General features: G+C 52.0%; 5 protein-coding genes across 5 annotated transcripts; 3 read left to right on the forward strand and 2 right to left on the reverse strand.

The window, feature by feature from the left end:
* Positions 1-665: 665 nt before the first annotated feature.
* MAD1 (coiled-coil domain-containing protein mad1) lies at positions 666-3,021 on the forward strand (the record flags this gene model as incomplete). Its single annotated transcript, XM_049252394.1, has 3 exons — positions 666-795; positions 882-1,033; positions 1,114-3,021. 3 exons carry the CDS (start codon positions 666-668, stop codon positions 3,019-3,021), a joined length of 2,190 nt encoding a protein of 729 aa, XP_049108568.1.
* Positions 3,022-3,152: 131 nt separating this feature from the next.
* LOZ57_003346 (uncharacterized protein) lies at positions 3,153-4,376 on the reverse strand (the record flags this gene model as incomplete). Its single annotated transcript, XM_049252395.1, has 1 exon — positions 3,153-4,376. The coding sequence occupies one exon, from the start codon at positions 4,374-4,376 to the stop codon at positions 3,153-3,155; it is 1,224 nt and encodes a 407-aa protein (XP_049108569.1).
* A 1,963-nt stretch (positions 4,377-6,339) lies between these two features.
* On the reverse strand, positions 6,340-9,469 carry SYP1 (Suppressor of Profilin deletion; the record flags this gene model as incomplete). The annotated part of the gene is made up of 7 exons (XM_049252396.1): positions 6,340-7,572; positions 7,626-7,728; positions 7,784-7,863; positions 7,915-8,324; positions 8,378-9,033; positions 9,085-9,170; positions 9,224-9,469. The coding sequence occupies 7 exons, from the start codon at positions 9,467-9,469 to the stop codon at positions 6,340-6,342; spliced, it is 2,814 nt and encodes a 937-aa protein (XP_049108570.1).
* Positions 9,470-10,071: 602 nt separating this feature from the next.
* Positions 10,072-11,548, forward strand: CSK1 (mitogen-activated protein kinase; the record flags this gene model as incomplete). The annotated part of the gene is made up of 5 exons (XM_049252397.1): positions 10,072-10,139; positions 10,192-10,294; positions 10,377-11,210; positions 11,298-11,453; positions 11,519-11,548. 5 exons carry the CDS (start codon positions 10,072-10,074, stop codon positions 11,546-11,548), a joined length of 1,191 nt encoding a protein of 396 aa, XP_049108571.1.
* A 1,327-nt stretch (positions 11,549-12,875) lies between these two features.
* On the forward strand, positions 12,876-15,015 carry LOZ57_003349 (uncharacterized protein; the record flags this gene model as incomplete). Its single annotated transcript, XM_049252398.1, has 2 exons — positions 12,876-14,216; positions 14,287-15,015. 2 exons carry the CDS (start codon positions 12,876-12,878, stop codon positions 15,013-15,015), a joined length of 2,070 nt encoding a protein of 689 aa, XP_049108572.1.
* Between the last annotated feature and the right edge of the window lie 545 nt (positions 15,016-15,560).

The raw sequence follows: 15,560 nt of genomic DNA on the forward strand, positions 1-15,560 counted from the left end.
TAAAAAAACAAATGAATCCAGCAGATCTAGGTCTTTAACAGTCACTATCACCATTATCAAAAAAATTTCTTTCGGTACATAACTCCTTATCAATGACATTATCCGACGTTAGGGCATCTCTTCATGTCTAGACATCTGACGACTGGCACGACACTTTGCTGTATTTGCACGGAGTACTCCGTACTAGTTTATTTACGCTTCTAGTGCCGTAAGCAGTCAATACCTTCTCTTTACCACCTAGCTTATAGACTACGAATATAGTCGCCAGTTTGAACATATAAATAAGTAAAGGTTTTTGACGATGGATTGTAAAAGCAACTACGAAGCACTCCGTGGAACAAACCTTATTTACCAATGTCATGTGACACGGTATTTTGTTAACTATAACTAGGTCTTGGCAAGTCAACTACTCCGTACTCCGTACGAATTAATGATGAAGTAAACTGGCGGAACAGCTCTATTAAGAGCTCATTCTAGCGCGCCATTTTCCTCTACTACTTTTTGAGGACAGATTATTGGTGATTTTAATCCGTCTGGGATTTCTTAATTATTGGAGAAGGCTACTTAGCAGCTGTGTTGGTTTCGTCGCGTCCTCTGAAGGTAAAACGTCTCGTTTCTCACTTGTCAAATAGAGATACGTCTAACATTGTGCTTTTCAATCGCAGATGAATAGTAGTCGTTTCACCAAATCGCCAGCCTTATACGGCGCTTCAGCGTCGCCGTCTCCTTCCCGGCCGTCCCCCAGACACCCGCTGCGAAGAAGTATACGTGCTGAAGAACCGCCCGTCAAGCCTGGTACGCTTTGAGCCCTACCATGGTCGTACTGCGCCCTTTAGGGTGTGTTTAATCTACAGATGCTAAATGATAATTCTGCTCTATAGACGCTGGAAACGAGGAACTGCGTGTTTTGATTAGCACACTGAAATATGAACTTGAAAATATAAAACAGAGTAGAGAGCTAGAAGCATTGCAACATGAAAAGGAACTTCGAGATTTGCAAGCAAGGTCAGATGCAGATTTTAGAAAGGCACAGGTGGGAGCTTCCTCATGTTATACGATATTTACAACCGATATTGGCAACTCTATATTGACCACCGCAATTTTGATGCCCAGGCCACTGAAAGTGCATCCTCTAGAGCCCAGCGAAAAGTCGAGTCGCTTGCCGCGGAACTAAAACAATTACAAGAACATTGGGCAGAAGAACGAGCGACCTACGAGAAACGGGTACGGAGTTTACAAGACGAGAACCAGGCGTTGCAAGAAGAATGTGACGACGGACGGTCGCACTTAGCGGACCGGGATTTCCAACATAAGAGTCGGGTCAATGAACTAGAAACGCTGCGTTCGTCTCTACAGCAGACTCTGGAGGGAGTGAGAAATGAACTCGAGGAAACGAAGGCAGGGCTGCAGACTACGCAAGAACGGCTATCACAGCGAGAACTTGAGGTAGATCAACTGGAGACAGAAAACATACAATTGAAATCAGAAGGCTCTGAGCCTGAAGCCCTGAGTGTGCTTCAACGAGAGTTGTCGGAGCAATTGTCGCAAGTTAAGCGACTAGAGGCCGAATTACGACCGCTACGAAAGTCCCAGAAGAAAGTACAGGTAGTTGAGGAAGAAAAACTTGCACTTGAAAGCAAACTACGGTTAATGAGAGATTTGGAGACCGAAATCAAGAATCTACGGATACAGAATCAAGTGTTGCAGGACGAGAAAATCTCTTGGGCCGGCCTATTGCAGGTAGATGGGCAGGATTCGGAATTTGACTCGCCCGAGTCCGTTGTCAGAGCACTGGTGGAGGTCAGAATTGAAAACGCTTCCCTAGTTGATAGGATTGGTGCTATCCAAAGCGAGATCGCCGAGAAAATCGAGGTAATTGACAACCTCGAGACAGAAAAGCTGAAGATGCAGAAAGAGATGGAGAGTCTTCAGGCGAGTGCTGCGCCAGCTGCACCGACTTCTGATGCTCGCGCCAAAACTAGGCTTGAGCGCCAAAGGGCGCTGGCTATTAAAGAGGTTGAATATCTACGAGCGCAGCTGAAAACGTTTGATACGGAGGAGACGATGATGAACCCGGATGAGAATCGTATTGACAACCAGAAATCCGAACATATTTCACATCTTGAGAATCTCCTGAGCGAACAGCGGGACGAACTCCATAAATTACACGAAGAGCTATCTAAGAAAGAGGACACCATCATGCCCAACGATTCGCCTGCACAGCGTGGCATCAAGCGGCCTCTGTCCCCAGCAGACAGTGAAGCGGACAGCGAACGCGTCGCTGGTTTGGCACGCAAAAACCGAACTCTACAAGATTCACTTACGAAAGCCGAACAAACTGCCGAGTTGCTGCGCCGGGAACTTGAAGCTGCAAAGTCGCATATCACATCTCTCCAAGCTCAGTCCCGGACGCGTATTCTCGAGCTGCGCTCAAACCCGACCTCTGACTTCGAAAACGCAAAATTGTCAACGTTATCAATCCTACGCGCTGAAAACCGCGATCTTCTAAAACAGCTGCGTAACGAGCAGCCCGGCAGCAAAACGGTGCCTGTGGCGACGCTGGAGAGCCTGCAGGTGGACATGCAGGAGATGGAGAAGCAGGTTGCAGACAAAGACAAACGCATCCGGCGACTGAAGGAGATCTGGACGGCGAAATCATCGGAGTTTCGCGAGGCTGTGGCGTCGATCCTGGGCTACAAGCTGGACTTCATGCCCAACGGCCGCGTGCGGGTCACATCCATGTTCCATCTTTCGCCGGCGTATCGACACGGCGATCCGAGCGCGGCGGGTGACTTCGCGGGGCCGGGGAGCATGGGCGGCGACGGCGGCGGGGAGAATGCGATTATCTTTGACGGAGAAAATGGGACGATGAAGATCTCGGGAGGCCCGAATAGCCTGTTTGCGCTGGAGATTCGCGATCTGATCAAGTTCTGGGTAGAGGAGAGGAAGGATATTCCGTGTTTTCTCGCGGCCATGACGCTGGAGTTCTACGACAAGACGACGCGTGCTGCGCGGATGTAATGGAAGGTTGTTCAAATAGAGATACACAGAGCTGATAGAAGAGTTCAGATACCCAGTTGGTTGCTATTAGTCGCGATATACCTCAGCTTTTGAATTAACCCTAAATCTCATATTCGATACACATCCCCCTATCAAACACTCTTCAAGAAGCCATAGGCGATCAACGCATGAGCCTGCGCAGTTCGCACCAGCTCATCGATTTCGATATACTCGTCTGCAGCGCCCATATTACTGCCTGCACAGCCAACCACCACTGCCGGCACACCAGCTGCGCGATAGAACCGGGCATCCGACGCGCCCACATGCATGCTGGCCGCACACTCGCTCCTCGTCGCATCCGTCGCCGCCTTGACGGCCAAACGCACAAAGTCTTGCATCGGCGAGGTGTAGCTGGGCTCGCACTGCCGGATGACCGTCCACTTGATGCCGTCCATGACGCCTAGTAGCTCTCGTAACCGTGCCAGTATTTCATCCACCGTGAGGCCGATTGGCAGCCGGATATCGCACTGCGCGCTCGCCCGTCCGGGGACAAGGTTTACGGACGACGGCGAGCCGGCGGCGATCGCGTTGATGCTAACTGTGACATGGCACAGTGCATGCGATTCGGCGTCGATGGCATCGCTAAGCTCTGCCGGCATCTTCACGGATATCTCCTCGAGTTGCTCGACGGCATCCAGCGCGCGCCGCAGCCGTTTGATAGCATTGACGGCGGCGTACCCCTGAGCACTATGCCCTGCAACTCCTTCGGCCTCGACGGCGATCCAGACAGCACCATTCTCGCCGAAGCCTACGACTCGCGGCGAGGCAGCATCTGTGCACACCACGACGTCACCTTTCGCATAGGCGACATTGTCCAGCAGCCAGCCCGTGCCCCGCGCGCCCAGGACTTCTCCATCGCCGGCCAGCGTTAGCACAATCTCGCCCCGCCAGAGATCACGGTGCTCGGCCAGGATCTTGGCCGCCGTGATCGCCGCCGCGAGAGCGCCCTTCGTCTCGAAGACGCCGCGGCCGAAGAGCTTCCCGTCCTTCACCGCGCCCAGCGACGACGCCGTCCATCCGGGTTCTGAAGCCAGAGGAGATGTGTCAAGGTGACCGTTAAACACCAGGCGTTTGCCGGGTCTGCCGCTGGGGATGCGCACGACGACGTTGGTGACGCCAGCGGCGATTTGGTGCCGCGAGACGTGGGCGTGCGGGATCACCTGGAGAAGTCGGATGGCCGCCTCGGCCGTGAACCGTGTGTCTCCAGACAGGTTGGGCGATGCAGTCCGCACCAGCGCCTGCGCCGTGGTCACCAGAGCGTCACGCTGGCTGGCGACGGCGTTGCGGAGAAAACTGCGTTGCGAGTCGGCGGCCATGTCGAGCAGTCTGCGAACGAGTTAGTTCAGAAGCTGGTTGCTCCGTCGTTCGCGAGAGGTTCAGCGAGCAGATCGTGTTCTTTTTACTTGCCCGCCGGGATGCCGCCGCTGCCAATCGGATTTGAAGCAATTCGCATCGTTGGTCTGCAGCCATCGTGGGCCGCCCCGAATCTACCCGGAGGCCCTTCGCCGGCAAGAGAACGGGAGCTGGGAATGCGCAGCTACGGGACTAAAGAATAACTCGTCTGGCGGACGCCAACCCATGCACGATGCTCCTCCAGCCCCCATTTGCTCGCCAACGTCGAGGGTTTCGTCTCCAGCTTAATGACTTCTCTGGTGATGAATGGAGGTGGCGGTGAGCGCAATGACGCCTCCATACGATCGTACGATTTCGGCTGGCATTATTATCTTGGTTGGAATATGCAGAACGATAAACAAGAGCTCTTTCGGATGTCTGGTTTCGAGAACGCTGGTGGTGATCCAGTGCCGGGTTCATTAGGTGGAAAGCACAGAGTAGTCGAGGTAAATATGTTAGAATCACATAGTGCAACTACTGTGCATCGGCTGGCGATCTCGCTCTCACGGCTTCCACAAATACTCATAACCGAAGTGTAGATTCAACCTGTGCTGCACAGGATACAGGTCAGCCAGAAGCTATGTATACTCCTCCGTGTGCCGCCTCTCAATGGCCGGTAGTCGCACTCACGGTCCTTTGAGTAGGTCCAACTACTACCTCTGTGCTCTGTTACTCCGTACGGAGTACTGTTTCAACGTCGATGCACGTGACAATGCTGACTCATCTGCATTGCATTGATTTCTGGACGTCCAAAACATCCTCCGCCAATACTTAATATCAATAAGAACAAAACAAGACTGGGGATTCTATGATGTTCATCCAATATTGTTTTAATATATGCTCTGTCTTTAGATTAGTTATTCAGTGTCTCTTATTCCCTGTATTATTGCACCCGGACTCTGTTAGATGCCATGTTGTGTTGACCAACACCCTCTTATGATGGTTTGACTAGCTCGTGGAGCAAGCAGACATATGGATCGCTTCGAGGACTGAGTGCCTACTCAGAGCGATGGCGGTATTGAAGCTGTTAGAAATGCTAACGGCTGGCCATCCTTTGAAGTTTGTGTTCATTTCGAAATCTACCCTCTAGTCTCCCAGGAAGGGCAGATGAAGCGCCGGGGTTTCTAGAGCTGTAGGTGAATTGATACGGAGTAAGCTTTAAAGGCATGGATTATGGCTTAGAAGTTCCTATCTCTTTTCCGAATACCTATCATAGGTATGGTTGGTCTGAGGTGGTACCCAGGAGTAACAGGATACCGGAATTTTTTTTATGCGCTAAATCCAAGGGAACCATATTGCTAAATCGATATCCATGTTCTACGGAGTAGTGGCTAGCAAATGACTACAAGGGTATTAAAGGGTGCTTTTCCATGTGAAGACAATCTTCCCGGCAGTTATCTGACAAATCCTCAAGTAACTCGGCCATCATTAAAAATTCAAATGGATTCCGCACTATGCACCCTGAATCGAAACAAGAACAGTCTCACCCATCAAAAACACCCACCGCATGAGACAAGTAGACGTTGTAATTAAAAGAATTCGAAGGGATAGGGGGGAACGGGCGTATTGTCGGGTATATCCATCGAATCCAAGTGCTTCTTTCAATTTTATCCCAGGAATCGTTGACAATGCAGGCGACTTCGCTTATGTCATAGGGGGCAAAGTTTGTCTCAAAGATTATACAGCATCCAAAAATGTAAATATGTCAAAAAAAATACAATTCGAAGTCAAAAAAGGGGGGCAAAACTGGAGTATCCTAAAATATGAGGTCGATCCAAGATAAAAGCAGGCGGTGACGCAGGAGGTAAAAGCAAACAATGGTAATTACTACCAGAGAATCGGCACAGGAGATAAGCCAAGTTCTAAAACAAGGTCTAGCTCAGCATTTCAAGCTGAAAGATATCTAGAAACAGACAACTTTCGTTTCGTGGGCAGTTCTGCCCACACTTCAGTTGCTGTAACAGGGCTGGTGATCTGAGAGTTTGGGCTTTTCATTCCATCAGCAAAAGGATCGACTTCCTTGCTTTCGTTTTGCGTAGCTGGTAAATGTGAGCTTATGCCAAGTCGCAGAGTGTCGTCTGGTATTATCGCATCAAACTTCGCTTCAACCTTGCCCTTGCGTGGCCAGCTAGTTGCAGTGGAAAATCGCGCAAGAAGCCTATTTTCTCCATTGGCCGCGACTTCCAGTACGGGGAGTTTCCAGATAACTGAGGAGGTTTTCCGTCTGAATGAAGCACCAGTGCTCGGGTGCATGAGGGCACCTGTGGCACGGGCAGCTTCACGGGGTTGCTTCGTTTCTTCGTCAATAGAAGACATGCCCAAATTGACTGTCAGAATGAGGTTTTGAAGAGTAACAGACGTGAGTGGGCTTGATGTGACGAATTGCGGGTTTAGGGAGTAATTGATTATGACACTGGCCTGAAATTCTTCCTCGTTCCACACCGGTTCGAAGATCACAGGGCAGTATGCTGACAAACTTGAAGGGTCAATATGAATCTGATACTTAAAAGCCACTGTGGCCGTTTGCTCTCTCAAATATGAGAGCGCTACGTCGTACTCGCCTTTCCTATCATCGGTGATGCCCAAAGGTGGTGTTCCATTTGATGGATCATTAGCCAGGTTCTTAACGAAATCAGGGTTCGCCGCAACACGTTCCAAGATATGGAAGTTGTCGAGTCGAACAATTTGTTTGTCTGGAGATGTCCCTTCGATGGGGTTGTATGCCAAAGCGAGTTCTCCCACAACAAAAGATTTTGTGACTGCTCCTCCAGCAAGAGTAATATTCACTTTATCCACGATAGAAGCATTGAGTCCCGGTGCTGTTAACTCCGGGTGTTGAATGATGCCCGACAAGCTGTGTAAAGTGTGGGATGAATGAATCGACGTCACATCAGAAATGGTGGGATCGTCGTGGGAGGGGCCAGATGGCGCTGCGCTTTGGGGATCTTGCGATGGCGATGTTGTTGGCGAAAGGGCACCATCTGTAATACCCTTTGAGGGTGTTCCGACATTCGATTCGCCCTCCGGAATAATAGAAGTTGGGACGAAAATGGTATTTCGCACATCTCGACGGCCTCGTAGAGTGCCTGGGCCTCTTCCCAAACCCGACTGTTTTGCTTGCTAATGAAGATGTGAGTAGAGCAGCCAACAAAAAAAATGCGGAGTACACCTACCAAGCGCAAGGTACTGGCCATGTCGTTCATTGCCTGCTTCGCTTCGCCTTCATCTTCTTGGATCGGTTGATCGCGAATTGTCAGGTTGAGCCCTGGATCCTCGCTGAAAAACAAAATGTTAGCGGGTCTACGCCCAATGGGAGATATGCAGAACTTACGAAGCAGCCTCCTGCTGCGCTCTAGATATTTCGTCGATAGTGTCCGGTTTTGTTGAGAACCCATCTGCATCTATAGGTGCCTTTTGCCAATTAGTTAAAGCCTGAACAGTGTAGATCTCTGAACATCTTACCTTGGGGGATAATGGGCGTCCTTCATGAGATGCAATGACCGTTGTGGACGTTTCTTCGCCAATATTTTCTTCCGGTATTGTGGCTCCATTGAGTCTCGAGTCAATATTGGGTCCAACTTGGGAACCGTTTGTCGTGGCAGACGAGTCTGGCCGATGCAGCGACGAACCATCACGGGAGGGGAAGGGCTCTAGGCCATTCGGGGTACCAGGCTGATTATCCACTTGGTGGAAGCTATGGGAGGATTCTGCCCGCCGAAATGGGGTAAATGGAGACCGAAATTTTCTCTCCGGGGACGCATTGCCAGAATTCGTTTGAACAATACTTCGCCTCCGACTCATCACTGTGCCAAGTCGCTTTAGACCTCCCAGCGGTGTATGACGCTGCTGAGGGTTTGGTGGTTGTTCAGAGGCTAAATGAGAGTTAAAATCGATTTTCGAAAACTGCCGGCAAGAGGGAACATACCAAAACTTGGTCGCGCTTGGTTGGAATGGCTGGAGCGGCGACTACCAGCATCATCTCGTATCCTTGGAGGGGCCTGTAGAGGCTCCATAGGTATCACTTCGGCTTCAGATACGGCTGCTGTTAGGGGGTTCTGGCTTTCTAGGTCGGCAGTGCGGCCACCGCTCACCCGAAACGCAAACATCTTTATTTCTTCTGAAGGAGAAATAGCCAACAGCGCATTGAGACAATTTTCTGCCGATTGTCGACTTCGCTCGACATGGTCAGCTTCGTGCGTCTGAAACTGTGTAAGGACATCCCTCAGATGATTGAGGCGATGCTCATCAACGGCCTGTAATTGCTCAAAAACAAACGGGGCCTTGGACTCCCATTGCGCCTTTGCAACACTAGAAGCGGTTGAAGCGTTGCCTAGCTTGTCAAGCGCCTTTGAGCCCTTATCTTTGAATTTAATGACTTTCTTCTCGGCGGCCTCAATCGATCTAGAAATTGCCAGAAGATCCTGCTGGGCGCCAGATATGGGTTTTATATCTTTATTTTTGGTAGAATACTCCCGTAGAGGCCTTTCAACATCCGATTCAATATGATGGGCAAGGGTCTCGTGAGACAGAGCTATGGACTCTGTTTCGGACAGAATGCGCTGCCATGGTGCTTCGAAAATTCTACAAAAGGTTAGCATAGGTAATATCAAGTATGTCGAATCTTATCTCTACCCCAGCTTAGAACCTCCTTCTGGCTGTGGTCGCCTCGCAAGCCTCCGAAGACCGACAAAGTAAGCTTCCTCAATGCGACGCCGTTCCTAAGGATTGCGATAAGCAGCTATAGATCCAGTACAGCAGCCATAAAACACACTTGAAGCCAATCCGCAATTTCTTGGTTGACTTTATTAATCGACTTCAGCCGGTCGTTTATCACGGCAACAGCCTGGGCCGGCGGTAGAAGTGTCTGCAAGCAATGAGGAAGGGTCAGTACGAAGTGCACGCCGTAAGGTTCGCGAGCAGGGTTGGGTTCGGGCAGAGTCCAAACTGCAGTCGCTGCAGGACCAGCTAGATCACCGCTTACCGCGAGCATAGGATACTCCTGTTGTGAGAGCTCCATGGTGAGACAATGATCGCACTCGCTTCTTGTCGCTTCAGAATCCGGGGTAGCCAACGAACATATTCGCAAGTGCAACAGATAGAGAGAAAATAAGCAGCAGTAAGACAGATCAGCACCCGGACGGTGGAACAAACGCCTGCGCAGAGCTTGCTAAGGGGAGGTCACCATGAAGCGAGGCTCAGTCAGCCGGCGACGACGACGACAATTGATGATGAAAGGGAGTCAAGACCGCGCCAAGCCGGCCATTGCTGCGCCGCCGTTGAGTCACGTGCCGGACTGGTTTGCAGCGGAAGAGCAAAAGGGCGAAGGAGAGAGAGAGAGAAGGAGGGAGAGATGGGATTGCAGGCGTTGAAGGCAGTCCATATGCCGGGTAATAGACTACCCAGCAGTTTCCAGCGCATCCGGCGCGGTGTCGCCCTCTGATGATGCCCCGCGCGCCGCAAGAGATATTGACAACTACAGCGCTGCCCAGCAATAACAAGGTGCCCCACCGCCGGCTCCAAGGCACCTACAAACCACCAGAGGCGGTGTTTCCAAGCTACTTTTGCTTGGAGGATGATAGACGTGCAGTAATACCACTATCTCTCTATAATCGAGCAGCCATGGCAACAAACACCAGCTGGAAGACGCAGTTAACTTTCTCTGAGCGGTTATCGGCGTTAACGTCTCTGTGAGTGGCCTGCAGATACGATCTTGCATCAAGATTAACCGTTTGACTCAAGCACTACTGCATATCGTCACGGTTTCCCATCCGCGGACTTTCCTGAAGCACATTCTGAAGCAACGAAGATTGAGGGAGAGGCTTACGCAAATGCATCCTCTAAGGTCAGCAACACGCTTGCATCTCTGATCTATATAGCCCCGCAGTACTCGCAGCTGGATTATTTCTTCTCACATCTCTCTTCAGGATGAGTATCGGGCGTTGTGCCAAAAGGAGATTGACAACTATGACAATCAAGCTATTGCACCAGACAACGATGAGTCGTTTCAGCAATGGGCAGCGGAAGTCAAGACGGAAATCAAATCTAGGCGTGGCGAGAAAATTGGCAAGTATGCGAAAGCAGTTCATGACCAGGAAGGCCTCTTCTCCAGCTTCTACAAAAGCATAAATGATGAAGGCCTGGTCGTTGCTTTGAAAGTCACCATTCCTCACCTGACTGGGCCTCCCCATGATTCGGAACGGGAAGCTCGACTTTTGAAAGGGACGTCCTGCACAAATATCATCCCGCTATTGGAGTCCTTTCATGAGGGTGGGAGCCGTTTTGTTCTGGTGTTCCCGTATATGAGGTATACCCTTGAGGCCCTGTTTCATGACGGCCGGCTGAATGCACGGCAAACCCGGTCTCATCTAAGAGACATGTTTCGAGCTCTGGCACACATCCACGAGCTAGGAATCATACACCGTGACATTAAGCCCTCCAATGTACTACTACAATGGCCGGAGGGGCCGGTGTTCCTGGCCGATTTTGGCATTGCATGGTCTCCGGAGGATAAGTCGTCAGAGCCTCCCGACGAGAAGATCACAGACGTCGGTACCACATGCTATCGTGCACCGGAAATTTTATTTGGGGATAAGTCATACGACGCAGCGCTGGATCTTTGGGCGATGGGCTGCGTAGTTGCGGAGGCGATTGAACCCGAACATCATCCACTCTTTGATGCTGGGCCCGTCGGAAGCGACCTAGCGTTGGTGCACTCGATCTTTACCACGTTAGGCACGCCAACGGAAGAGTCATGGCCGGTATGTGAACCCCCCCCCCCCCCCCCAGCCCGTTTGGTTGCCCAGTGCGCTGTGTCTAACGCGCACCTTACCTGTTTGAACCCACAGTCGAGGACCCGTCTGCCAGACTGGGGCAAGATTGAGTTTCGCGAATACCCAGCGCGATCGTGGGAGGAGATCTTGTGTGGAGTATCATCGCTTGGCCGCGAGTTGGCGAAAGACTTGGTCAAGTATGAAGGAAGCGAGCGCTTGACCGCCAGCCAAGTAAGTTACGACACGTACCGTCCCATGACACCTCTTGGACGCTGACCCGGTTTGCATGGCGACAGGCCCTTGAGCACCCCTTCCTTTCGTTCTAAGTGTCGTGGAGCATCTGTCATGCGGCATGCGTTGCTGTGAATCAACCTGCGATGGCTACTCTTATTCTGTCAGCCCACAATCCCTTGAAACACCAGCTGCAAGCCAGGCAACCCGCAACACCTGTGGAAGCGGGCATGGATGGGGTAACTAGATGATGTGCAGTCCTTGTTTCAGGTCCCTGGCGTGTTTCTCCTTCGCGCTCCTCGCGATGTCTTGATTTCGTGACAATCCCGCCTGTGGCTGGTGTGGCGTGTGGCGCGTCCAAAGATAGCACAGGCAGAGCCAATCCCGCGCAAATCCCGAGATTAGACGTCACCGCCTGTATGTGCTGCGTAACGAGCCTGCGAGCAACGCGCAAATGTGCGCGGCCGGGGTGCGGCCCTGCTGGAATAATAATAATGCCTGTACTACTTACACGCCCGTAAATTACCCCTGAGCACGTGCTGCTGTGTTGTGCCTGGCGCTTGTCCCAAAGCGGCCTGGCGTGCTGGGGGGACCCCGGCCAATGGCAGGGCTGCACGGTCGCGTCCCCTGCAGCCGCCGTATATCCGCAGCCACGCGGGTGTTTGGGAGACCAAACAACACGCTGCGACAATGGCCTTGACACACGCCTGCAGAACAATGTTTCGGACAGGCGTGCAGGAGCTGATGCCATGCGCGTCGCCGCCGCCGCTGCTGCTGCTGCTCCTGCTGCCGTGATGGGCAGCCGTCTCTTCACGCGCCGGCTGGCACGCCGATCCGCCTCACAGGCGAGGCCATCCCGGGCGCCCGCTCAGCCTCCCTCGCCGCCCAGCCAATGGCCGTGCGCATACGGCGTAATTCCAAGCCCCGCGCCGGAACACCGCCCAATTTCCCAAACTTACCGTATCCAAGACACCCCCGTACCGCCGCGCTATGCCCGTTGTGGCCGCAGCCTGCTTGCTCAACCTCGTTTCTCGTCGTTTCTTCTTCTTCGTCTCTTCTCTTCGCTTTTGCCCTTCTCTTCCTCTTGAGTCTCCTTGACTGCTGTCATGCTGTCGTGACCCGTCCCTTCTTTTTGTTTGCTCGTTCTTAGAACACTTTCATTCCTTTGATCTCAGCGATCCCGCTGGCACCCGCTGCCTGCTTTCGTCACTCTTTCAGCCCCCGACCGCCCACGGTCAGCCACTCCCTCCGTGCACCAGCAGCACTCGACGTAATCGATAATCTCACCAGCCTGCCAAATCGATCCAAAGGCGATCTTTTCTCGGTTTATTTGTGTGGATGTCTCCGTGATAGCGGCAGAGATTCTTTTCTTATCACCTCGTTTCGTTTCTGTTTCTTGCGTCGGTCGTTTCAACCTTCACGATGCCGCACCACCATAGACACCGCCAACATGTTGAGCTCGAGAAGCGCCAGAGACTCACGGATGGAATCATCAGTATCATTGGCAACTTGCGGCCAAAGGATGACACTGTAGTCTCTACTATCTATGTCACCGCCAAACCAACCTTTGATGGTCCGATCGGCGGCTATTCCACTGAAGGGAGGCCCGGCTCTACCGCGAATGTTGCACCTCCAATTCAGAATACGTCCCCGTCAGACGACGACGAACCAACTACTACACGGAGACCGCCGCCCAGGCCGACTTCAACCTCGACTCCAACTCCAACTTTGGCTCCAACTTCGTCATCTCCCACTCCTCCTAGCTCGCGGCCGAAATTGTCTTCTACTGCGCCGTCCCCAACATCTTTTGTTACATCAGCCCCATCCACGTCACAATTGATTGCGAGCTCCACAGCCTCCAACGATGCAGCGGGGTCTTCCGGCTCCCCAACCCCTTCTGCTACGGATGTTCCAGCCCCAGGAATGTCCACCGGTGCAAAGGCGGGTCTCGCAATCGGAATTCTCGCCCTAATCGGTCTTCTTGCGGGTGTTGCGTTACTTTTCATCCGTAAGAAGAAAAAGAAGAATGAAGCCGCGGAGGCACTAGATAATGAGAAGCCGGCTCCGCCACCGCCAATGATTAATACATATGCTCCACCAGCCCCACAATCGCAGATGGCCCAAACTGTTCCCCCACAACTGAATATCCGACCGGTGACTGAGTTTTCTCCCGATCTAACTGGACATTCGGCGAACGGTCAGAATATGGCGGCCGGCGCCGGTGCTGGTGCTGTTGGAGCCCGTAGCCTTACTGGACAACACAACATCTCTCCTCCTAGGACGGCAGATAGCACATCGAATCCTTTCAATGACCCTGTCAATCCATTCGAGCCGCGATCTGATGCCTCATCCCCAATGTCTAGCCCTGTACAACCCGTTCTAGGATCAGGTGGCGGCCGAACTCCAAGCCCAGAGTCCCTAAACACTGGAGCTGCTGCCGCTGGAGCTGCCGCGGCTGCTGTTGGTGTCGCTGCAGTTGCTACAGGCGCAGCAGCTAAGGGCCATAGTGGCAAGCCACCTACCCTTCAACATGTTGCCGGCCCTCCTCCTGGTTGGTCCAAAGACGCAGCTCCCCCAAGTCCAGCAAGGAGCTTAGATTCTGTCTCTGTCACTTCCGCTACGGCTGCGGCTGTTGCTACTAGTGGTCCGGGCCCGAATAACGTCCATCGTGTCCAGCTCGACTTCAGCCCTTCGATGGATGACGAGCTTGAGCTCCGAGCTGGGCAACTCGTACGCCTGCTTCACGAGTATGATGACGGATGGGTATGTTGACAACTTACTTGACGTTGTTGTTTACCGCGAATTTCAAAATTTAGGCTAACCAATTATATAGGCTCTTTGTATTCGACTTGACCGATCTCAGCAAGGTGTTGCCCCTAGGACTTGTCTCTCTGCGAGACCAGTAAAACCACGACCACGTAACGGCCCTGGCCCTCGTGGTCCCCCGATGATTCGCGATCCAAATGGTCGACCAAGCTCTCCTGCCGGCGGGCGTAATTCTCCTGCTCCTGGCCCGCAACCGACCGGACCTCTGCCAAATGCCCCTCCTCGATTCTCACCACAGCAAAATGGCCCCCCTTCTCCCACTTCAGGCTACCGCCCATATAATCCAAACGCTTCTGCGCCGCCTGCTCAATTTCCGGAAGTTCCACGCACTGCATCCCCCGGCCCTAGCCCTCGTATCCCGCAGCCAAGATCCATGAGCCCTGGTCCATACGGAGCCGGCGTTGAGAGACCTCAAATGCCCGAAGCTCAGCGAAAACGAAGCAATAGTTCTGCCGGCGCAGCTGGACGACTGCCTCCTTCCAATCCAGGCCCAAGTGCCCTTGGCGCTGTCCAAACTGTTGAACCAAACAGTGAACCGGCAAACAAGCCAATCGAGCCCCCAACTGAACAGCCAGCTGAGCCAGTGTCTCAGCCGCCAGCTGAAACCCCAGTCGAAAAGCCATCTGAGAAACCAGCGGAGAAACCCGCTGACAAGCCCGCCGATGACCCTGTGAGAAGCCCATCTCCAACACCGGGGACTGCTGATCGCAAACCTGTCACCGGTAACTCCAGCTAAACATTCTCGGCAAATATGTGACAGATCTCAACTTTCCGGACATGATTTACTAAAGTAAATCGGTTGATATATTCTACAATATATTAGTGCCCCCTCCTTGAAAGGATGAGCTTGAAATGATGAGCTACGACGCGACTTTGGTGCGATACTCGGCAAATTATCTTCTTTACTGTGGCGTTTTCTTTTAGCCCTTTATTAGTATTTTGTTAATGACGTGATTAGGACGTTTGAAGTTTTATGCAATTTTGGCACGTAATCTACCCCGTACACTATGTTTTTTTCATTTTCTCCTAACAAATTCTTTAAATTTAAACTTTTTTTCTTTTCCTTCTGGTGCTGAGGTTTCCAATAATTGAATATTCCAGTTGGTGCCGCAGCATACCCTTTTTTCCCTCCAACAGTACGCCTACTTTCGTGATGAAAGTCAGTTGTCTGCCTTAAGTTCGCAAAAAGCACTCTCCCCCTAAACCCATTGTCTTCTTTATTTTTTTATTTTCCTCTTCCCCTCTTGTCTCTCCTCCCTCCTCCCCTCTCCTCCCCTCTCC

The sequence above is a fragment of the Ophidiomyces ophidiicola genome, assembly GCF_022830035.1.
Source record: "Ophidiomyces ophidiicola strain CBS 122913 chromosome Unknown scaffold_11, whole genome shotgun sequence".
Classification (NCBI taxonomy): Eukaryota; Fungi; Ascomycota; class Eurotiomycetes; order Onygenales; family Onygenaceae; genus Ophidiomyces; species Ophidiomyces ophidiicola.